Genomic DNA, 21,720 nt, shown 5'->3' on the forward strand with positions numbered 1-21,720 from the left:
TCCGACAAAAATCATCTGTATCATTAGATCTTTTTCGCAATACCCCTGAGTCGCACATATCCCAGCCATTGGCTCCCATCTTCACCACGAGTTATCACGTCCTGGAGCACATCGCAAACCTGGCGCACTGCAGCATCCTGCTTTTCCTCGGGGAGCACGTCCAAGAACTGGGCTCCCATCAGTCTAACCCATCCCTCCAGACCGCCCTTGGCGTCAGTGGTGAGTTTTGTTGGGCGGTACTCTAGCTCGACGTTCTCGACCTTGAAACCGATCTCTTCAAGAGCATTTCTCATCCAGGTATCAGATGGGAAGAACCAAGGGCTTGTCTCATTTGCTTGTTTGACAGGGATACCCTGCTGCACCAGTGCGCAGACAAGGGCCGTCTTAACCTCGGCCACATTGCCATGTCCGCCCATTTCGAATACATATGTGCCGCCAGGCTTCAGACAGCCATAGATTGCGCGGAGAGTTGACATGCGCGTCGACTCATCACGTAAGATCCAGTGGAGGGCTGCGTTGGAGATCCTGTCTGGTTGTTAGAGGTCGAGTTCCATGCATGGTGGACCATGTATTATAATTAAAGACATACACTTTATCCCATGATCCATTGACAATGGAGGCTTCTTTCTCCAGGTACCGGCAATCCACAACGCGGAAGCTGGCCTTGGGGCTTGCGTAGTCTTTGTTGGCAGACTCGATCATAGACGCAGATGAGTCAATGCCCAAGACGGATTCTATGGCGGGGAGGAAGTTTGCAGTGAATTTTCCATCGCCGCAACCGACATCAAGCACCTTGTCTGTTGGCTTGGGGTCTAGAGAGGTGAGGAGTTTTCCGGTGATTTTCGCGGAGTGCACGAAGGATGCAGAGGCAGAGTATGCCTAGGCTTGTTAATTATGATTCACACGTATCGCCGGGAGGAATACATACTTCGGCCGACCAGTGGTCTTTAGGACCCTCCGTATTGGACGCCATGGTATATGACAGGTGCAAATATGGAGAAGTGGGGAAGTCGTAGTCTTGGCGTGGAATATCAGTCAGGAACAATGGAAATGATAGTCAATCAAGACGTGAGAATATTTCAAGAGTTGTTCCTAGTAAATTCTTTCCTGGTTATCGAAAGGTTTGATGGGCTCTCTTATATGTTTTCTCTGTAGAGTGGGCAGTTATTCAAGGTAGGATAACGAGGCCGATATCGGACCGGAGATATACTTGGCCGCCAGTACGGGCGACTACATAAGTGTACCATCAGAACATAACTCTCTCATTGGATAATATTGCCAGGCATTTAGATCCACCCCCAACTGTATAATCAGAGCTCTTCCACCTGGACACTGTAATGTGATCATGTACGAGCACGTGCCCTGTCATGTGACCATCACGGCCCGTGCGGTCCCGTGCGGACCATCCTGCGGTACTCCAGTTCTTCTGTGGCGCGGACATTTAGTAGGCGAGGCGTATAGTTGCTGTTCCTAGAGGAGTGATAACACTTGCTTGAGGTGTTTTCGGTATTTCTCGACTGAATCTGAAAAGATCAGGATATCAACAACACGTTACGTCCCCTTCTCGGGCGAAACGTAGGGGTCTAAGAGATGAGAAGACTATGGGATGACTACTGAGAATGGAAAGGTGGAAAGGTGTTTGCGTTGCTATCTATGCCTCGGGAGTGCTTTTCTAACTATCCATCACATGACCGCCTAGTCATCCTGCTCTGGAAACCCCCACTAACTAACTAGTGTGTAGGATGGTCCGCAACGGGACCGCATGGGCCCGTAATGGTGACATGACAGGGGGGATCACAGTAACTCAAATGGCTTCCACCACTACTACCAATAATGATATTCCAATTGAAAATTGGGTTTTTATGCTAGATAGAGAGTATTAAATTAGATAAATTCATCCGGTAATTAATCATAATTATGGTGTAATTCTACGAAGAACGAATACCAGAGCCCTTTGATAATTGTACATACAACGATATAAATCCTGGAACTTGGGCGAAAGCACTCCGATAAGGTGGTGATCTATAGCGGTGAGCTACTATCTAATAACAGAGTTACTCCGTATGTATACTTGATCGTCCGTACGCCTGCATGGGATGCACAGACCTACTACGTATGGAAGGTCTAGACCTTTTTTCTTTTCGAATAACTTCTTATTAGAGACTGACAGTTATATTCAAACTACGCAGCTTATACGGGCTGTACGATTTATACTAGCCAAACCAATTGATATAGTGTCCGGGCACATCACATGTAAGGATCTATACCTACTTACATGTCAGGATTACAAGACATCACTGCTTGCCCTTACAACTAACTACGACCCATACCCCTTTCTCTCCTGAAATGCTCAAACAACAAAAGTCCAGTCCAGACTTAAAACTGCAATCATATTGGGCACCTAGTGGGTACACGGAAATGGCAATGGCGAAACAATTCCCTTGAGCTCCACTAATTCACTGGGCGAAATCCCCCCTGACTTCTGCAAAGTAGTATATATATCAGGATGTCTGATCTAACAAGCTGCATATTGAAATATACAAAACCCCACCTCTTCCAATCAATCAGACACCATGTCTTACCACGGCCATTGCAATTGCGAGAGCATTCGCGTCACTCTTCCCGAGCAACCCGAGACCTCAGCTATTTGTCACTGGTATGAAATCATTCTTGAACTTACAATCATTTGTCTTGATGGTCATGTACTAAAATGATTCTGCAATGTAGCAATAACTGCAAGCAAGCAGGTGGTGGTCGTAAGTACATTCGTCAAGGCAGCTGTGGAGTGTACATTGCTTACAACTATCTTAGCCTTCTCTGTCAACTACATTGTCAATGAAGATGACTTGACCGTTGAGGATCCCAATGGGGCTTTGAAGATCTACGAGGACAAGAATTCCGATAGTGGCAATGTTGTGAAGGTAAATCGTTGTCCATCTCGAAGTACTATTGTTTGTTCGAACAAAAAACTAACCTCGAAATAGCGTCATTTTTGTTCCAGCTGCGGCAGGTATGGAATACAAATTCAAGTCCAGTGATAACTATAGCTAACACCTATTGCAGCCCAGTGTTCACCAAAACCCCCAAGGCCCCTGGAGTAGTCTTCCTCAAGGGCCCCTTGTTTGACATTGTCTCCACTCCTGCACTTGAGGTGTTTACCAATAAGCAGTACGACTGGGTGAATCTCAAGCAGGGAGAAATCGAGGCCTGATATCAACACGAAGGTAGGATCGACATGGTGGTTTGAGAAAATGTACAAAAAAATGAATATAAACATTGTCCTATGCGATGGCGCAATTCTCAGAAAGCCTGTTATTGGTCCATTTTTAAGCATAAAATTCCTGTCGCATTTATATTCGTTTCCACCTATAGTATAGCTTCTACAGAGTACGGAGTACCTTGGTGATATAGTGTTTGAGCAGACGTATGTAGATGACTTAAAGCATAACGGTTTAAATGTGGGGACGGGATAATTTATTTCAACCTCCCATCTCTCAAGACAACGGCAAAAGCGCACCACGCCGTAGCCATGCTGCTCTCTCCGGGCTAAGACTACGTATAATAATATGACAAAAGTCCCTGCTCAAACGTCCGGTCCTAGGCGACCGTCCGGTGCCATTTTGCGGAACACCCGACCGCGCGTCAACGACAACATCCCGGATCCCCGCGAAGCGCTCGAGCTCCAGCGGATCCAGACACGTGAGGACAACGAGCTGGACTACTCAACGCCGTCTGCTTCTTCCGGCGATGAATATCACGTTGTGACGCGTCGCACTACGGCACGCGCTCTCGCGTCACGTGCCGATGCCGAGCGTCGCCGGCAAGCTCGAAAGGGGGCTTGGGGCAAGCTCACCCGGTTTTGGACGCATAATATTACTCTAACAGTGGCGCATAAGAGCAGTCGGGATTATTTCGGTGCGTATTTTGCGACTGCGACCCCGACTTGCCGATCTGCATAATTCTAACTCTGCATCCAAGCCTTGGAGAGAACATTCCTCGCTTATCTGCGGACCTCCCTTACCGTTGCCCAACAAGGCGTGCTAATTGCACAGCTGTTCCGTCTGCAGGCGGCGGAGGAGTTGGCGGACCGTCTTGGGTTTGGTCAGGTCGGTACACCCCTGTCGGTCGCGTGTCACTGTGTGGCTATTATCGTGGCTTTGGTTGGGGCGTATCGATTCTGGAGGCAGCAGAATGCTATTGCTAGGGGTAGGGTCTATGCTGGAGGCTGGGACATGAATTCTGTGGGGGTATTACTGGGTTGTGTGAGTGGTGCAAATGCTTTTCGGTTGAAGATGTAACTGACATTGGCTAGATCACTATAACGGTGTTGGTTGTTTCCGTTGCTATTATAGTCGAGGTCGACGTTCACCCGTCTATATTTTTTCGACGAATATTAGCCAGCTGAGTGATCACGGAGATATGTAAGTTTTTATGAATCTTGTCTTGGCAATCATCAGCCTCATATCTAGACTATGTAAATATAATTCTATTGATTTAAGGCTATGTAGCGGAGAGGCACTTTGAAATACTTACATGATTCATTAGTTCATAAATGTGGAGTTGATTAATTAGTATGTAAGATTATGCATATATGTACTCCGTATGGATGCAATCCTTCGCTTCATCATATACATGAGAGGTCGTTGATGAGAAGTGTCGTTGTTCGGAAGACGTCGTTAGTAAGAGGCATGAAGCTCCTCTTCAAGAATATGCCATTTTCTAGCAACCTCTGCCCGGTCGTCAGCGGTCGATGTCCGCATGTCTTCAATGCCTTGCGCTATCCGAGATGCCATAATAGAAAGCTCCACGTTCTTGCCTAGCGACTTTTGAAGTTGTCTGCGAATTCCAACCAAGGGATATCCAAAGAGTCCCCAGAGACCTAGAATGTTGAGTCAGAATGAGATTCCCGCGGCGAAATAGCCGTTGGGTGATGCATAGCGTTAACATACCTGCTGGTGGCTTGAAGATAACACCCCCAATCCCTTTCCCGATTCCCTTGATCATTCCTTTCGCTCCTTGTTGCTTGGCGCCAATCTGAGGCTGGGTGACCAGACCCGTGATACCGTAATAAAATCCATCTCGAAGTTCCTAGAAGGTCAAGGGTCAGACATGATATTTTTTTTTCCCATCGAGGATGAGTGACATACCGTTCCAGCTGCCGCGAGTCCACTACGGAAGCCCATAACCTTGGGCATATCTTTCACCATTCGGTCGTGGTACAACATCGGCGCATTGTGAAATCCTTTGGACAAGCTGAGAGTCAAGTCTGTCGGGAGCCAGAGTATGCTTTTTAGTAACTTTTTCGACATTCGACTACCGTGAGTACGTATTTCGTAGATAACACCCTGCCCATGGGGTGTCTCTATATAACTCAATAGTTTCTTCTGGTCAATCGGTATGCCTTGTTTTTGGCCCACGGCACTAGCTGGTAACTCATGGTTCATTCTGTTGTGTCTTATGTGGTCCTTCTCGCTGTCGTTCGTGTCGAGGTTCATCAAATCATTACCATTTGATCCAAGTCCATCATGGCACTCGGCAGGCCCATGATACTCGGCAGGTTCATGATACTCATCGTCATCACTATCCAGGCTTGAATCATGACTTTTGCGGGATTTGCCAAATGAAAACCTTGAGGAACCACTGCGATCACGAGTATGACCTATTGCACGACCGGCCTCGACAAAATCCACAACGATGTCATAAGGGACCTCACCGATCCCAGTCACGAAGTTCGCAATCGCTCCAACTAGCACCTGAGCTCCTGCGCTAATTGGGCCGACAGGATTACGGTATGTGTCATATTCCTCTGCTCGGTTCCTGGACAGTTGATTAGTGGTGTGAAATATTTTGGCAAAGGCCAACCTACAAAGCGACATCCTCGGGTTTGATAGCCCCCATTTCAACCAGTACTGCTGCAGCAAAGGCACTCAGCCCAATGGAAGTTTGCTTAATGTGCCACACAGCAGGACGAGTAGGACATATTGCGCATTGTAAAGTCTTCAAGTTAAGATGACGATGAAAGCTGCGTACTCCATCCCGCACACCGGACTCTGTCCGCATCTTATCCGCAATTTCTTGAGCCTTCGCTTGAGTTGAAGGTAGCAATGCTGTCTTAATTGCATCGGTCAACTTCTCAACTGTGAGTTGCTTGTACGGGACAGGCATCGGCCCGGCCCCAGCCATCGCCACGATTCCTCCCCAGAATTGTTGATCTCCAAAGAAGGGAACGATGATCGTCGGACGTCCAAGCGCAAGCCCTGCGGCAGTGGTACCTGCACCGCCATGATGGATGACGCATGATACGTGCTGGAATAACCAGTCATGTGGTATGCTGCCGACAATGAGGATATTATCTGGCACGTCGGCATCGTCGATTCCGAGGTTTCCCCAGCCTTTTGAAATGATTGCACGTTGCCCTGAAAGGTTTATCGCTTCGAACACGATTCGAGTTAGCTTGACTTGGTCTTGAACCACAATTGAGCCGAATCCAACGTAGAGTGGAGTGGGCCCTGCTTTGAGGAAATCTTCGATCTCTTTTGGGGGTTGGTAGTTTGACTTTCTAGGTAGCACACAAAATCCGCAAATATCTATTTGATCACCCCAGTCGGCTGGCTTTGGCAACAATGCCGGCGACCTAAAGCAAACTATAATTAGTGAATGGTCCAAATCTGCCAATTTCGGGTCAACCCATACCACAGATATGAGAACGGAACGCCGAGACGCTGGGGCAAACTCGGCGCCGTGATCGAATCTAACGGATCGAGTGCGAGGCACTTCTTCCGCCACGAGTTCACAAGATCTCCCAATCCTTCCCAAATCAGCATATCCACAACGGAATAAGACACGAGGTTTGCGACTGTTGGCTTGCAATCCTGCGGGTGGAGAACGGCTAAAGGATGTGGAAACGACTGTGTAGGCGACCAGGGCATTCTATAAGAATTTTATTAGGTATCCCTCAATTTCACGCCTGGAAGTAGACTCACGTAAACATCAGATGAAGTGGAATTCCCAGCCGCTGTGCGCAATGAACATGGCCCAAACTGGGCGGATTGGCGATTATTGCATCGGCAACAAACGGCCTCCGACGATAATCCACAGTGTCACTCCAGAGATCCTCTTTGATTTGATGCATATCTGTGCCGTCGCCTGTTTCAATACATGACCTCCAACAGCCGTATATAATGTCCTTCATTTCGCGCCGGCGTTTTTGTATGGCACCACTGCGAATCGTGCTGAATGCGGGGAGTAAGGATGGGTTCTCGACCATGAATGCCATCAGTTGTTCGGGGTCTCCACCGATGCTGAAGAACTCCAAGCCGCCCTCAAGTACAAAATCCCGGAAATAGAGGTGTGTTGCCAGACGTACGCGGTGTCCACATGCCTTCAACTCCTTCCCCAGCGCAATGAACGGCTGGATATCACCCCGAGATCCGATAACTTGTATGACGATGTTCAGCTTCAGTGGGAAGTCTTTGCCCTTATCCTTCGGTATTGGTTCAGGGGTCGGTTTGCCCTCTAGATCTGGTGGCCGAGTTGTCGTTTGGATGCGATGTAATAGCCCTGCTAGTTGTGGCATATGCTCGTTGATTTTGATATCAACCCTTCCATCGTCTACCAGCATTACCGTTAGCGACGGTTTGTATTGCTTCACTTGATCACGAACTCAAGACTTTGACCCCGGCATTTCGCCCCTCTCCACTGACATGCTTCCGTTCGCGGTGTGGGGAGATCGGAACGCTGACCTCCCCAGGCCAGTCCTCCGATCGGATTGACCCATGGCGACTGGATCTGGGCCTCAAAGTTGTTGATGCCGAGTCCATTCTTCGCGGGAGATCGACGATGTGGCCAACTAGAGTGACACAGTTCAAAATTGGCAGGGGGGATCAGTGTATGTTACACTAAATTATAAATAGTAATGAGTATGTTCATATTAGAATTGTTTAGAATTGGTCACATTGTGCGGGATCAAAGACATTAAAAAAGAATATGATCAGCTCTACTCTGATGATGTCAGAAGGGTCCGCAGTCTATTACCGCCGGTGCGTCAGTTCGGATTATGCCAGCAGTATAGTTTGTAATACGAGTTTTATACATCTTAATGTTATGCATAACTTATCTTGCTGCTAATACCCAATGCTATAACATTTTTTTTTCAATCCGTACGACTTGATCCGTTAACTTATAGTCATGATATAGAAATAGAGCAATTTTCTCTTGGAAGTCATGAAAGGCCGGTGAGCCCGGTCAAAATCTTGAAAATGTCAAGTGACGGTAATCAGAGTGCCGCAGTCCCGAGTCTCAGGCCTTCCCGGATAATTCCACTGCGGATCCCGAGCTCGGGATCAATTTGGACCTCGGGATCCCTATGGATTAGTCATCTTTATATGCAGCCCTCTTGTTGGACATTCTCTTGTGCAGGTTATCGACCGAGGTCGAAGATCATTGCTATCCATGTTTTCTATTTCGTGCCAAAGATTGTCTGAGACATTATAGGTTGCACACTTCAAGCTGTGTCTGTAGTAATGCGCTCGGTAGGATGAGCTGGATCCTTGAGCTACTTGTAATAGAGGTCGACGCTCTGGATCGAGCATATTATCTGCAAACTTGCGTTTAAACTTCGAAATCTCGCAATTTTCGAGCGGAATTAACGGGAAGATCTTGTATTGGCTTATCATCGGAAATTTTCTCCGATATCAAGCCGAATATCTTCCACATCCTCGTCGATCCAGTCGATCCATTCTGTTGCCTTGACCGGCTGGTCAGCATCCTTTGTCTAAGGCGTACCATCGAAGCGGATGAGCGGTTCGATGCTTATGAACATCGAAAAGCTCTTCTCGGGTGGATTCAACCGTTCATTGCAAGTACGATGTTCAGCCGCTGAGATTCTTAGGTGTCTCCAAGGGTGACAGGTTGGTCTCCCCTCAGGACATATATTGACAGCTCCTGGGCATAGAGAAGGTTGCTTTGGTAAAACATGTTGAATTTAAGAACTGGGGATGGGAGCGCTTAACTTTCCTATGTAGGGGCAGTCCAGACTCCAGGCCAAGATCCGATGACTCATCTGGATCCACCCCCGGCTCCGGGGCCCCAGGACCGCCACCCGTGGGTGGGTTCCTTTCTCCAACATTGGAGGACCTGAATGATATTGGCTATAGCACACCATCCTGAGGTAGCTTTAGATAATGAACAGAGCACTCTATTGGCCATTCTTAGGTGTATTTTATCTCTAAACTCCGAACCTTGACTGCGATATAGGAAGATTAAGATCTGAGGCATAGCGGTAGCACCTGAACCTTTTGGACTCATATTAGGCCATAGGCTCAAATAATGGGAGCCTGCTAGGAGAAGCAACCCGTGGCCCTTTAGCCATTGCTTTGAATGGTTTATGAATCAATCAAATCATATCATATATTCTATACAGTCTGAAATAGAACTACATGATCCCATGGATCTTCTAGGGCTGCATGTAGTTATGGGCATGTCCTAGTTGACATTAGAAGCTTACGATCTCAAAGCACTGATGATGTAGTTTAGTATGCTGATGTGCAGTCTGTATCATGGTTATGGCTTGCGATGTATGCTTAATACCTGCGGTTTTTCAGCTCGCGCCATTCTAACGAGACGTATTAGTTTTCGGCTGGTATCATAAACCGACGCAATAGCCGTGCTGACCTTGGCAAAAAGAAGTTCGGGCTCATGAGCCGACTCCTTCGCAAGCCACACAGTCGAAAATCCCATATAACTTGCCTTGTGATGGACTTCGTAGCTTATAGGTGGATCTGCCGGGTTTGCGTCTTGATGACTCCTGTGTATAGAAAAGATTATTTTGGCGCAGCACACCTATATCTATGTTCAAATGTTGATCAACTGAGGGCAGGGAGGCACTTAGTGTGGAGTGAGGACGTCATGGGCTGAGAAGTCATACGCCATAAATCAGCCAAGTTGCCCAGCCCTGCGGGAGGTGCCGAGGTTTGCTGGTTTATCGGACAAGCGGGACTGGCCCGGGGTAGGACCCGAAATACCCCGTGATCACCGCATGGTGTACCGGATATGGCCAGCATTTGATTGGTTAAGTACACAAATTCACCGCCTCACTTTCCTTCGCTCCTTCAATGCCCCTATTTTATGTTCTGATCTGATATATGGCTTACGGTATGAGAGGCGTTAGGGACATCATATGGGGGCCCTTTGGAACTCTGTTTAGAATTCGTTTTGGGGGCTTTTTGAGGGGTTTTCCCCATCTTGGTGTTATAGCTAGAAGGATAGAGAAGTTTATACATGATATACATATTCAGAACCAGCTATGCAGAAATTGAAACATACATGGCTGGAATGGCGGTTCAAAATGAAGAGTTCCTGCTAAACGACTTTGCAATATAACATGCGATATCAGGATCTTAATCTATCGTAAATCTGGAGATGTTCATCCTCTACCAAATTCAAACCCAACCAACCGACCGTTCAACCAATTAGACAACGGTTGTTCAGGTGCGCTGCTATCTCACGCTGTACACCGTCTGACTGAAGGATTGGAAACTCATTGGCACCCGCAGATCACTTCCGAACTAGACAGTCATGATATTCGTGGGGTGCCTTCCTCGCCAATGATACTGAAAGCGGCGTTTTTTACCGGCTATGGGAAAATGGTGTCCGAGCCGGAAAATGGTGTCCGACTTGGTGACATCCCGGGGCCCCGCGAAAAGCCTCGAGATTCATGGCCAAGCGGGTCTTCCCCGCATTCTCTCCCGGCCGATGGCGTCAAGTCCCAACTCTAAGTGTCGAATGCATTGTACGTTCACTCTAAAGGGGGCAAAAGAGTTGGGGTAATTGTAGTGGCTGTGGTTGGTGTACCGTTGAATGAAACAAGGTTCACATTCCGCAGTTTTGCTTATATTTGAAAGATATCCTCCATTGTTTCTTTCTCAATTGGATACTAAGAGCCTTTCTTAGGACAACTACCTCATTCTTACCCACTTTAAATATCACTGCTTCTTAGCTACCGGGCTTCAAGGAAGACCATGGCGGACAAGAAAGACTCCCCAGAGAGCGAACATTTTGAATCCGAAATAAAATCGGACCCTACTACTCTCATATCACCCCTTGGATCAGAAAGAAAACCATATGGCGAAACTGGTATTGCTTCCCCTACTGTCTCTATACTCATCACATACTAATCTACCGTCGCAAAACAGGCCTGAAGGGCATCCTCACAAACAAGTATGTGGCAGCATGCGCCGCCTTCGCAACCCTGGGCGGAGCCATGTTCGGCTACGACCAAGGTGTCATCTCAATCACTCTTACAATGGACCAATTTCTCGAAAGATTCCCCGAAGTTGGTCCCGATGCACCCGGCGCTGGATTCCAGAAAGGAATCCTCACTGCCATGATCGAGCTCGGAGCCTTTATCGGAGCAATGAATCAGGGATGGATTGCCGACAAGATCTCTCGCAAGTGGTCTATCATGGTTGCAGTGATAATCTTCCTCTTTGGATCCGCCCTGCAGACAGGAGCTATGAGTTTCTCAATGCTTGTAGGTGCCCGGTTTGTTGGAGGTATCGGTGTCGGCATGCTGGCCATGGTGGCACCACTTTACATTTCTGAGATCGCGCCCCCGGAGATTCGTGGTACTTTGCTTGTTCTACAGGAGCTTTCTATTGTTACTGCTATTGTGGTTGCTTTCTACATCACCTATGGTACACGATATATTCCGAGTGAATGGTCGTGGCGCCTTCCTTTCCTCATTCAGGTATGTCTTCTTTGTTAACCATGATTTTCCCTACCCTAACCACCGATAGATGATTCCTGCCGTATTCCTCGCCGTCGGTATTCCATTCCTACCATATTCACCTCGTTGGCTCGCTGGCCGAGGCCGAGATGAAGAAGCACTCGAGTCTCTCTGCAAGTTGCGCGGTGTCGACCCTACTGACGAGCGCGTCATCCGAGAGTGGGTTGAGATTCGCGCCGAAGTTGCTTACTGCAAAGAATTGAGCGTTGTGAGACACCCAAAGTGCCAGGATGGAAGTTACAGCAGCCGTGCTATGCTTCATGTCTGGAGCTATCTGGACTGTTTCCGCAAAGGGTGTTGGAAGCGTACCCATGTTGGTATTGGACTGATGTTTTTCCAACGTGCGTATCTGTCTGTCGTGGTCTAACCACCACTTTCTCTCCTTTTCCTCCTCACAGAGGCTAACCCATATCCTTCTCGCAGAATTCGGTGGTGTCAACGCTCTCATCTACTACTCGCCTAGTCTATTCGCCGGAATGGGTCTAGACTACGAAATGCAACTCCACATGTCCGGCGTCATCAACATCTGCCAAATGCTAGCCTGTTTCTGGTCACTATGGGGAATGGACAGATTTGGCCGGAGGCCTTTGCTCTTTGGCGGTGCTGCCTGCATGGTTCTTGCGCATTTCATAATCGCTGTCTTGATGAGCCAATTCCAATCGGACTGGCCTGATCATTCCGCAGAGGGCTGGGTTTGCGTCGCTTTCTTGTGCTTCTTCATGCTTACCTATGGCGCTACCTGGGGTCCTATCCCTTGGGCTATGCCGGCTGAGATCTTCCCCTCTTCGCTACGTGCTAAGGGTATGGCATACTCCACAATGTCGAACTGGCTTAACAACTTCATCATTGGGCTTATCACTCCGCCGCTTGTGCAAAACACTGGGTATGGAACTTATGCGTTCTTCTGTGTGTTTTGCACCCTGTCGTTTGTTTGGACGTGGTTCTTCGTTCCGGAGACCAACGGGAAAACTTTGGAGGAAATGGACTCAGTCTTTGGGGATAACACTTCGACTGAGGAGATAGCACAGCGTGCGAGGATTGAGGCTACAATCTGGGCCCATGCTGCCGCACGGTCTGATGGGCTCGAAGGTACCCAGCAAATTACTTAGATGGCTGACTTTGCTTCCATGTTTCTCGAAGCAGTGGGTGTCTGATTTATTTCTGATTTATTTGTGTTGCTTATATAGGTATCTATGAGGGCTTGCTCTCATGTTATAATCTTCTTTGTCCACTGTAGATTATGAAGCTCCTTTTTTCTTCCGATTTTCTAGAGTATCCTCGCTAAATTTCCCAAAGAACCGGAGACAGGCCAACGACCGAAATGCACGATGATCTCTTCTATCTGATATAATGGCTGTCTATGTAGGTAGGCTTCTCAATCATCCAAGCCATACACTGTCAGGTCCTGGCTCATCTTAGGAAGCGCCCAAACAGCACACTCCTTCCCTCCGAAAACCTTCAACTTCCTCTGTCCCCGAAACTCAAGCCCGATCTTCTCCAACACCCTCGCACTGTGCGTATCATCTTTACCACAGAATCCAAAAACCGAGTCAACCCCGAGTTCCCTCTTCGCATACGCCAGCAACGCAAGCGCGGCCTCGGTGGCGTACCCCTTTCCAGTCTCCTCGGGCAGAAACGCATATCCAATGTCAGGCACCAGATAAGCATTCGGTGGCTCGCCTCTCATCAATGATACGGTGCCGATAGGGGTACTCTCGGCCAAAGACGCGTGCGCATGCGGCTTCAGCGAGACCAGGAACATGCCATAGTTGTTTCGGGCGTAGTCGGCGTGCACGCGGTGCCGAAGGAAATTGGAGGCTTTCTCTGCCGTGGTGATGCTGGTGCGACCGCATGTTTTCATAAACTCCTCTGTATTCCATAGCTTCATGAGGAAAAGACAGTGCTCGGTAGAGTCGGGGAAGAAGTAGGAGATTTGGAGGCGTTCGCTCTCAATTGAGAACGTGGGAGATGCCTCGAATAGAGAGCCCATATTTGCTTGTTTCACGTTCAAGTGACGTAGTAGCTGAGTTGTCACGGAGGTGGTAATTGATTGGTAAGAGTGAGAGTTGTGACAATTGAGAAATTTAGCAGTAGCAGGGATGTGGTATTGGTTACAGCAGTAACTGGTGGGTGCTTGAAACAGAAATTTATTCCCATGTGATCGATGCGGCTGAGAGATAGGGCGTTAGCTTAAACCAGCTGACCTATCCTGGGATATCCTTGCCTTAGATCTATGTAGTATCAATTGTCCAATCAGACTTTGTAATACAAATTAGAAATTCTCGTTATCCGTCGGGAGTCCGACTGGTAATACTAGTAAATACTATTTTACGAATACAAAAACAACACAATGATTTCCGAGCCCTTGCAGAAGGAGGGGTACGTCCTATCCTGAGGTCATATTCCTTATCGCAACACGTTCATCTCACATTCCAAGATGCTCAGGTGTTATCGGAGTGGACTCGATCTGATCGGGTTCGGTTCGTGCCGCTATCCGATATCCCCGCATTCTGGTAATCTAGGTAATATTACCATGAAATACGGAATAAAATACATCAACAGTATCCTGAGGTCTACGTATAGTACGTGAGGTATTGATACTGAAAGAGGCTGAAGATAGAGGTAAATGTGGGTATTGGTAAAATAAGCCTCGTATTATTTCACCGAGTGTAGATATCGGTAGAATACTACTGCAGATCAGACTCCTGTCTTTTAGCAGCCTGCCATTTCCGCAACGCGTCAAAGTCAACGCATTCATGGATTACTCCCCATCCCAGCCCGCCAGCTGTCAGCTCTGGTGCTGTCCCCGGTGGACTAGCAGGTTCCAGAACTAGGAAATCACCGCATGTGATTGAGAGGCGGAGATATTCAAAGCAGTGGTCAGTATGCTCTGTCCAGGCCGCTGAAATTGCGTCCGATTCGTTGACAGGTTGATTGGTTTGAGACTCATAGTGGCGAAAGCGCCGTCGAACAACATTCTAACGGACAGTAAAGGTTAGATTTATTGCCATTCCTTTCGTAGAAACTATTGTGACTTACGACACAGTGAAGTTGGTGAAGATTTGACAGGACGTAGAACCGCTCATCCGTATTATCCATGTTCAAAGGATCAGAAATACCCTGGGCTAGGCCATAATCCGATGGATTTTGCAGCCAGACGGAATCACCTCCTGGGGATCAAAGTTAGTTTTATTTTGCCATTTATCTGGCGAGATAGCCAGCTTACCGCTTGTGATTTCTTTCCAGGCTTTATCGACAGCTTCACCACTGCCATAGTATTTGTTGTCGGGGACAAATGGGATTTTTAATCGCTGCTCAAAAACCTCGTTGGGTATAGGTGTCTTTAGACGTAGTCCTGGAACAAACTCAGGCGTCTTGAAGAATGAAACGCTGGTAAAACCTAGGACAATTCCTAGCCCAAAGACGACGGGGAGAAGAATAAGATATGCCCTGTAAATTCTTCTGGATACATGAGATCGAAGTCTGGTGTCCCCTAACAGAGCCTCACTAGAGGTAGCTCTGTCGTCATCGACATGTTGGTGTTTCTCGTCATGTACACTCGTAAGTGTATAAGCTCGCGACATAGTCGATGACAGTATACTTTGCAGCTTCATTTAGCTGTGATTGAAGATGTTTATAGTAAAATTATAGAACACTTTCAGCGAAAAGGAAAAAATTTAGAAAAATTAAGCCGCAATGATCGAATGCGTCGGCAGAGTGGGAAATGGATGTTTTCTAGGTGTCCATCTTCGAAATGGTCAGAGATTCCTATCTCAAGACCTGCATGTAATAGCGCACAAGGGTTCTATTGATCTACACTAACAGGGATTACTAGGTGTTACGCCCACCCCACTGAGCGGAAAGATCGGTGAGTATTACCGGCATTCATCGTAATTTGGGTACTACTTATTTCAAATATATAACTCGTGCGATTAGTCTGATATGAGGAATGTTTCCCAACTCCCATAAAAATGTGAGATAGGTAGCTAGTGATCCCTAGCTTAGTGCATGTTAAGGCACATTTCAATCAATGAGGAAATTGTGGACTGAGGAGAGGCAGAGTCGGGACAGCTCATGTAACATCACGAGAAGAGTTGAAGTAGTTGGCCTGAAAAGGGATCGCCCCTCACCTCACATCTATGTGCGCGCTGCATCAACACGATGTTTGATTCTCCCGAAAGGAGGCGAGAACACCCGATGGCAACACGGGAGTAGTTCAGCTCATAGGCTTAATGCAAGGTAACTTGTTGCCTACATGGCCACATAGGATGTGGTTCGCGTGTACTGGGGTTGCCCCAGGTCGATTTTATAAATACTTGGCTTCTTGACCACCTAGAATGCATTTCTTCATCGACGTCAATATCGAACTTCAAAGTATCTTCTTCAAATACATCTGAACTCTAAGTCTAAGCCTACGAATTGTGAGATCAATGCTACCAAGTTAATTTTAAACCCAGTATACAGAGACTAATTATACATAGTCTTCAATATGAGGTTTATCATCGCTCAGACAGTTTTGGCCGTTACCTTGGCTGCAGTAGCCAGTGGTCTGGCCATCAATTCCGAGGCCGCGGAGCCGGCTTGGGTTTGGTCTTCGGCTTCCAAACGCGGGCCTGAAGAAAATGTAAAGCCCGAAATTGCGGAGCCGGCCTGGGTTTGGTCTCCTAAGCGTGATGCCGAGGAGAATGCAAAGCCCGAGCCGGCCTGGGTCTGGTCTTCTAAGCGTGATGCCGAGGAGAATGCAAAGCCCGAGCCGGCCTGGGTCTGGTCTTCTAAGCGTGATGCCGAGGAGAATGCAAAGCCCGAGCCAGCCTGGGTCTGGTCTTCTAAGCGTGATGCCGAGGAGAATGCAAAGCCCGAGCCGGCCTGGGTCTGGTCTTCATCCGCCAAGCGCGAGACTGAAGAGCAAGTAAAGCCCGAGCCGGCTTGGGTTTGGTCTTCGGCTTCCAAGCGTGTAGTTGAAGAGCATGAGGAGATTGCAGCATAAGGGCTTCGGCCAGCTGAAACGATGGAATGCTTCAACAGCCAGCCACGAGAGACGAATCCAACGAAAGGATGAATTTTTGATGACAACTAAAGTGGGATGGTGCTATGTACCTAGCTTGCTCTATCTTTATTTCTGAATTGACTCCCATAAAACATTTCGGATGCTGAACAAACCTCCAAACGTATTAGATTAATAATTTCTGGAACTACACTCATTTATAGACCAACATGGGACACAGACAATGACAGATGTTCCCACATTACTTAGATGATCTATACCAATTTTAGTAGCAAGTGACTGTAATGTCTCCTAATAGCAATATATTAGTAAAAAGCAGTAATTTATTAAAATAAGTCAGCATTTTATCTATCTATTTTAGGTAATCCTTAGTATAATTATACTAGTGTAGTACTAAAACTAGTGCTGCGGTAGTGCTGCAGCACTATACAACAGCACCAAAATTGGCTTAGTCCCGCAGTATCTCGCAGCACCATATCGCAGCACCAAAATTGCCTTGGTGCTGCGGGACTTGTCAAGCTCTATTCATTTTAACCAAGAAAACCCTTGCTGTAAACTTGAATATGTCAATTGAAGCAGAGTAATAGCAGGTAGACCGTGTCTATTGGTGCAGCGACCGCTCAGGTGTAGAATTTACGGGACTTATCTGGTAGATATCAGTTGATTTCCAGACAGCATAATAGCCTTGGATAATTCTTGTTAATTGTATGATAGAGAGAGTAAGATCTATCGATTAGAAGTATCTCTAAAAATAGAGGCTATTTTATCCTATGTTCGAGAGACTAATATGTGCAATGAGAAAATCAATGACCTTGTCATTTCTGAAAAAAAAAGTCCATGGCGCCTAAAGCCTGTATGAGGGACTGGTGTGCATTTTTCTCTCTCTTCAACTTGCGACCCAAGCTTAGACGGCTTTCCACCACAATATCTCAGAACCCAGTCCCACTAATTGACCACCAGATATCAGGGGTATTGTTTAGAATTGCTGTAACAACCGGGGCATCGAGTTGCGTGAAGTTGATTTTGAGGGGCGGAGAGAAGCATCCTCGGTGAGGGGAAAAAAGGGAGGGGGGGTTTGAAGATATTTGAAGGGACTGGGGAGAGACCTAAGGGACTTGAAAGCCATTTTCCTCAGAAGGTTGATATCGGAGGAGTTTGGACTCTCTAGTACTCTCCTGTCATTCCAATATAGCCGTTCGTATAACCCTAAAACGGAGACTATTACCATACGGCATGGGCTTCTCCATTTAGCCCTTCTCGGATAATCTGAACCCATGTTTACTGTCGTTCTCTTGAAACAGTCCACTTCTGGTTGCGCTGTGGGGCTCTAGTGCTGGCCCTGGTAGTAAACGCGGGTTCAGACTGTCTAAGAAGGGCTAAATAGAAAAGCCCTTGCTGGGCGGTAATAGTCTCCGTTTGGGGGTTATAAGGACGGTCATATTGGATGACAGGAGAGAATTGGAGAGTCCAAACTCCTCCGATGTCAACCTTTCTGAGGAAAATGGTTTTGTCGTAGGTCGAGAGAAAGGCGTGCTTGGTGTTCAGTTCCTTCATATAACGAGAAACTTGGCCTGTAAGATAGCATAACTATTAGTACACGAATTCACCGCGGATAACTAGAGTGTATACCATACCTAGCCTGCGACGAAATAGTTTTCCGTGTGCAATCTCAAAATCCTGCACTCCCATACTCAGCATATCACAGTGTGCGCCGGGCCATGGGGTTTTCACTTTCCCAATGACCTTGATGGCAGAGACATCGTTGAGCATCACCATATCTGGGACCCTTGTGTAACCCGCTGCTGCGGCCGCACTGGCCTTGAAGTCTGCCGCCCGTAGGTGGTGATGCTGGGCTTGCAGCGAAGCGGTGACCGGCCGTCCAAGCCGCTCGTTCAAACGGCCTTGGAGGCCGGTCTCGTCTCCGAGGACGAGCTGTTCGACGGACATTGAGTTTTCTGCTCTCGGGCCAACAATGCGAACATCAAGGGTATCGGTGCTCCAATTGGTGCTTGGCGAGGAGAGGGCGGCAATGACTTCCCTTTCGAAGTTTGGCCATGGCATCAACTGGCCCACAAAATCGACCTTGTGGATGGCGCTGCTGTTGGTATGGTTGGGCCCTACCAGGAGGGGCGGGAGAGTCTCGAGGAGAAGTTCTCGGGCAGCTAGAGTAATGATCTGAGCCATTGCTTTCTCAATTCGAGTGCGTTGGTCAATAGACGTGATGATTTGATGAGATGAATATGTTACTTTCAGTCGTAAGTGCTTTGTTCAGATGATAGGATCTCACAAGCTGCGAAGTAATCAGATAAGAAGGCCGAGAAACCGATAGAGAGGCAAGTAAAGAAGTCTGAGAGCCAGATTGGTGAATAAGAAGTGAAGCCTAATGAGCTAATAGAGAGACAAGTAGAGAAGCTGAGATTGACTGATCGAGTAGAGAGAAGGGAAAGGCTAAGAGACTGATGGAGTAGACAGGTGGAGAAGACTAAGACTAGAGTAATTGTTGGGATTGTTTGCACGGGGTGTATTGTAGAGTAGGTAGCTACATAGTGTGCTCCTTGGGCTTCCTCTACTCCCCTGTCCCAGTACTCGACAGCAAACAAGTCGTATTGCCCACTCACCTTGCACCCCTCCCTCGTAGTTCTGGCAATAATGAGCTAAGATGATCAAAAGGAACAATGTCCAATTACATGAAGCAATGATCAAATCAGACTTTCCAGTCCGAGATATCACCATTGAAACTTTTGTTCCATAGGTAAGATCGAGGGGGCCTAGCAAGATCAAAACGTGGCAACCACTCTATGCCGAAAGTGCCTTTAGCCTTGAAACCCTCTGCATCCCGGAAACCAACAAAATAACTGTAGCAATACGTTAGTCGAACTCCCAATATTATAAACATGATGAGCGGCATACAGAGCACCGGTATCCGAATTCCAGACTAGATTCCGAGGGCGGGCCCCTTCAGGGAAATACCCCATATGCTGGGCCTTCCTAATAATAGTGATTCCATATTAGCATTACCCTTGGCAATAGAAAGGTGTTCGACTCACGGAAGCTCTCGAAGGAAGGCCTCACGGACACGCTTTCGTTCCTCACGGTCCATATCCCAGTACACAAAAGCAGATTTGAAATCTCCTAGGCGATCTCCAGGGACCTTCTCCCATACAATCCACGTAAGATGCCCTCTAGGAACTGCCCCTGACCTACTATCCTGAGACCCTTGCTTGTATGCTAGTAGTAGAGGTGTATTTTGCGAGCATTTATCTTTAAGAAACTTGTATGCCTTTAGCTCGGGGGGTGTGAATTCAGTCGCTTCTCGGGTGCGAGTAGCTCGGTCCGCATCCTCATAACAGGTGTGTGGAACTTGGGCGTAAACGCGCATAAAAGCCTCTTGTCCACCTGCAGCGTTGTGGCATTCGAACAGAACACATGCGTAAGAGTCGAGAGACCGGTCTGCGCATTGGTAGCTGTGCTTATTGACCAGTCTGTCGATTACCCATTCCGAGCGGGTGGGCTTGTTGAGGGTGACCTCGTCGCCTGGATCGAGCCCCTCAGGGAACCATGAACGCGGGACGTGGTCGTCGTCGTCCATGATTAATTCGATAAGAGATAAAAGTGCGAAATTATGAGAAGGTCAGAAAGCAGAAGAAAGGTGAGTTGGAAATGAAGAAACTTGATGAGGAGGATGAAGAGTTGAAAGTGGAAACAAACTATGGTACTTGGTCACATGCTCTATTTGCATATACTGATGCGCACATACAGATTGGTGTCAAAAGCGTCAACCATACTACGGCAGGTTTTAGACGCCATCGCGCCAACCCATAATAATTTTAGAGAGTTAGAGAATTGATTGAGATTTTTCTGCCATATATATATTTGCCTTACTACCGTTTTTCTGTTAGTTATAAGCCCAGAATCGCTTTAAACTTGACTCTTATAAATTTTCACCTTTTTATCTGTCAGGACCCTAGTACTAAGAAGACTGATGCCTGAGGTATTGCACCTATCAGGGTGCGTGGGGAACTGTGGACTAGGCAGGAGCCGTGTGTGCTGCCTGTACAGCCCCCTTTAATCATATGACCTACAATCTGTATATTATCCTTATATGCTGCTTCTTTAGAGAAGTAGCTATTAGTTTCTAATATACCACTGCGTATACTACTGTCTCTATTTCCCGATCCTCCATTACATACAGCATTCCCTTAGGCATTCCATACCTGGGGGTCTCACAGTATATTAGAACTAATAGCTGCTTCTCTAAAGAAGCAGTATATGAGGATAATATATAGGTTATAGGTCATATAACCCATAGAGGCTGTGTAGGCAGCAATCATTACTCCTGTCTAGTCCACAGTCCCCTACGTACCCGGGACGGGTGCTTCCACGTACCATGACAGGTATCATACTTCAGGCATCAGCCTTCTTAGTACTAGGATCCTGACACTAAGCCGAGTATTCTAAGGGAAATAATAATCTAATGATATTCTATCGTTAGTTCAGCTAAAGGGGTTAATATAGTAGTCGCGCGACTCGGGTAATTATTACCCCGATTTTCACCCTATCTATAGCGTACTCACCCTACTCACCCCTAGTCGCGCGACTGTAAAGCAGCGCTTACCCATTTCTTACCCGGGCGACACCCACCCAACTATTGACTGTGTATAAGCCATACGCCGGTGAGTTAGTAGTTAGGTGGGTGACTACCAGCGAATCCTCACTGTTATATGTTTCTACTTTTATTTTGCTCTTTAAATCTTATATAGATAACCAATGTAGAGTTTTAGGGAAGCTGTTCTTTACCATACGGATGTGTTAATCCATACAGTCATAGTTCGATTGGGTTCCAGATAGTAGCAGATACCAACAGGCCATTGTTCGCTACAGAAACTCTGCCATTGCGTCCAGGAAGATCAGATTCTCTAATCGGCGAATA

General features: G+C 47.2%; 10 protein-coding genes across 10 annotated transcripts; 4 read left to right on the forward strand and 6 right to left on the reverse strand.

Annotated features, from left to right (window-relative positions):
* Positions 1 to 23: 23 nt before the first annotated feature.
* LCP9604111_7944 (class I SAM-dependent methyltransferase) lies at positions 24 to 973 on the reverse strand (the record flags this gene model as incomplete). Its single annotated transcript, XM_039076032.1, has 3 exons — positions 24 to 525; positions 590 to 879; positions 929 to 973. 3 exons carry the CDS (start codon positions 971 to 973, stop codon positions 24 to 26), a joined length of 837 nt encoding a protein of 278 aa, XP_038926123.1.
* Positions 974 to 2,573: 1,600 nt separating this feature from the next.
* On the forward strand, positions 2,574 to 3,211 carry LCP9604111_7945 (GFA family protein; the record flags this gene model as incomplete). Its single annotated transcript, XM_039076033.1, has 5 exons — positions 2,574 to 2,656; positions 2,728 to 2,756; positions 2,812 to 2,921; positions 2,985 to 3,010; positions 3,064 to 3,211. 5 exons carry the CDS (start codon positions 2,574 to 2,576, stop codon positions 3,209 to 3,211), a joined length of 396 nt encoding a protein of 131 aa, XP_038926124.1.
* Positions 3,212 to 3,566: 355 nt separating this feature from the next.
* On the forward strand, positions 3,567 to 4,405 carry LCP9604111_7946 (DUF202 domain-containing protein; the record flags this gene model as incomplete). Its single annotated transcript, XM_039076034.1, has 3 exons — positions 3,567 to 3,915; positions 3,979 to 4,262; positions 4,313 to 4,405. The coding sequence occupies 3 exons, from the start codon at positions 3,567 to 3,569 to the stop codon at positions 4,403 to 4,405; spliced, it is 726 nt and encodes a 241-aa protein (XP_038926125.1).
* Positions 4,406 to 4,676: 271 nt separating this feature from the next.
* On the reverse strand, positions 4,677 to 7,820 carry LCP9604111_7947 (glycosyltransferase; the record flags this gene model as incomplete). Its single annotated transcript, XM_039076035.1, has 7 exons — positions 4,677 to 4,879; positions 4,950 to 5,088; positions 5,148 to 5,817; positions 5,867 to 6,634; positions 6,694 to 6,930; positions 6,984 to 7,611; positions 7,664 to 7,820. 7 exons carry the CDS (start codon positions 7,818 to 7,820, stop codon positions 4,677 to 4,679), a joined length of 2,802 nt encoding a protein of 933 aa, XP_038926126.1.
* Positions 7,821 to 11,018: 3,198 nt separating this feature from the next.
* On the forward strand, positions 11,019 to 12,894 carry LCP9604111_7948 (uncharacterized protein; the record flags this gene model as incomplete). The annotated part of the gene is made up of 4 exons (XM_039076036.1): positions 11,019 to 11,133; positions 11,193 to 11,746; positions 11,796 to 12,126; positions 12,209 to 12,894. 4 exons carry the CDS (start codon positions 11,019 to 11,021, stop codon positions 12,892 to 12,894), a joined length of 1,686 nt encoding a protein of 561 aa, XP_038926127.1.
* Positions 12,895 to 13,160: 266 nt separating this feature from the next.
* LCP9604111_7949 (GNAT family N-acetyltransferase) lies at positions 13,161 to 13,775 on the reverse strand (the record flags this gene model as incomplete). The annotated part of the gene is made up of 1 exon (XM_039076037.1): positions 13,161 to 13,775. The coding sequence occupies one exon, from the start codon at positions 13,773 to 13,775 to the stop codon at positions 13,161 to 13,163; it is 615 nt and encodes a 204-aa protein (XP_038926128.1).
* A 697-nt stretch (positions 13,776 to 14,472) lies between these two features.
* On the reverse strand, positions 14,473 to 15,369 carry LCP9604111_7950 (uncharacterized protein; the record flags this gene model as incomplete). Its single annotated transcript, XM_039076039.1, has 3 exons — positions 14,473 to 14,763; positions 14,825 to 14,955; positions 15,012 to 15,369. 3 exons carry the CDS (start codon positions 15,367 to 15,369, stop codon positions 14,473 to 14,475), a joined length of 780 nt encoding a protein of 259 aa, XP_038926129.1.
* Positions 15,370 to 16,122: 753 nt separating this feature from the next.
* On the forward strand, positions 16,123 to 16,772 carry LCP9604111_7951 (uncharacterized protein; the record flags this gene model as incomplete). The annotated part of the gene is made up of 3 exons (XM_039076040.1): positions 16,123 to 16,140; positions 16,197 to 16,206; positions 16,267 to 16,772. 3 exons carry the CDS (start codon positions 16,123 to 16,125, stop codon positions 16,770 to 16,772), a joined length of 534 nt encoding a protein of 177 aa, XP_038926130.1.
* A 1,296-nt stretch (positions 16,773 to 18,068) lies between these two features.
* LCP9604111_7952 (uncharacterized protein) lies at positions 18,069 to 18,974 on the reverse strand (the record flags this gene model as incomplete). Its single annotated transcript, XM_039076041.1, has 2 exons — positions 18,069 to 18,361; positions 18,425 to 18,974. The coding sequence occupies 2 exons, from the start codon at positions 18,972 to 18,974 to the stop codon at positions 18,069 to 18,071; spliced, it is 843 nt and encodes a 280-aa protein (XP_038926131.1).
* Positions 18,975 to 19,494: 520 nt separating this feature from the next.
* Positions 19,495 to 20,379, reverse strand: LCP9604111_7953 (uncharacterized protein; the record flags this gene model as incomplete). Its single annotated transcript, XM_039076042.1, has 3 exons — positions 19,495 to 19,645; positions 19,701 to 19,778; positions 19,838 to 20,379. 3 exons carry the CDS (start codon positions 20,377 to 20,379, stop codon positions 19,495 to 19,497), a joined length of 771 nt encoding a protein of 256 aa, XP_038926132.1.
* Between the last annotated feature and the right edge of the window lie 1,341 nt (positions 20,380 to 21,720).

This window comes from Penicillium roqueforti (assembly GCF_015533775.1).
Source record: "Penicillium roqueforti strain LCP96 04111 chromosome Unknown scaffold_27, whole genome shotgun sequence".
Lineage (NCBI taxonomy): Eukaryota > Fungi > Ascomycota > Eurotiomycetes > Eurotiales > Aspergillaceae > Penicillium > Penicillium roqueforti.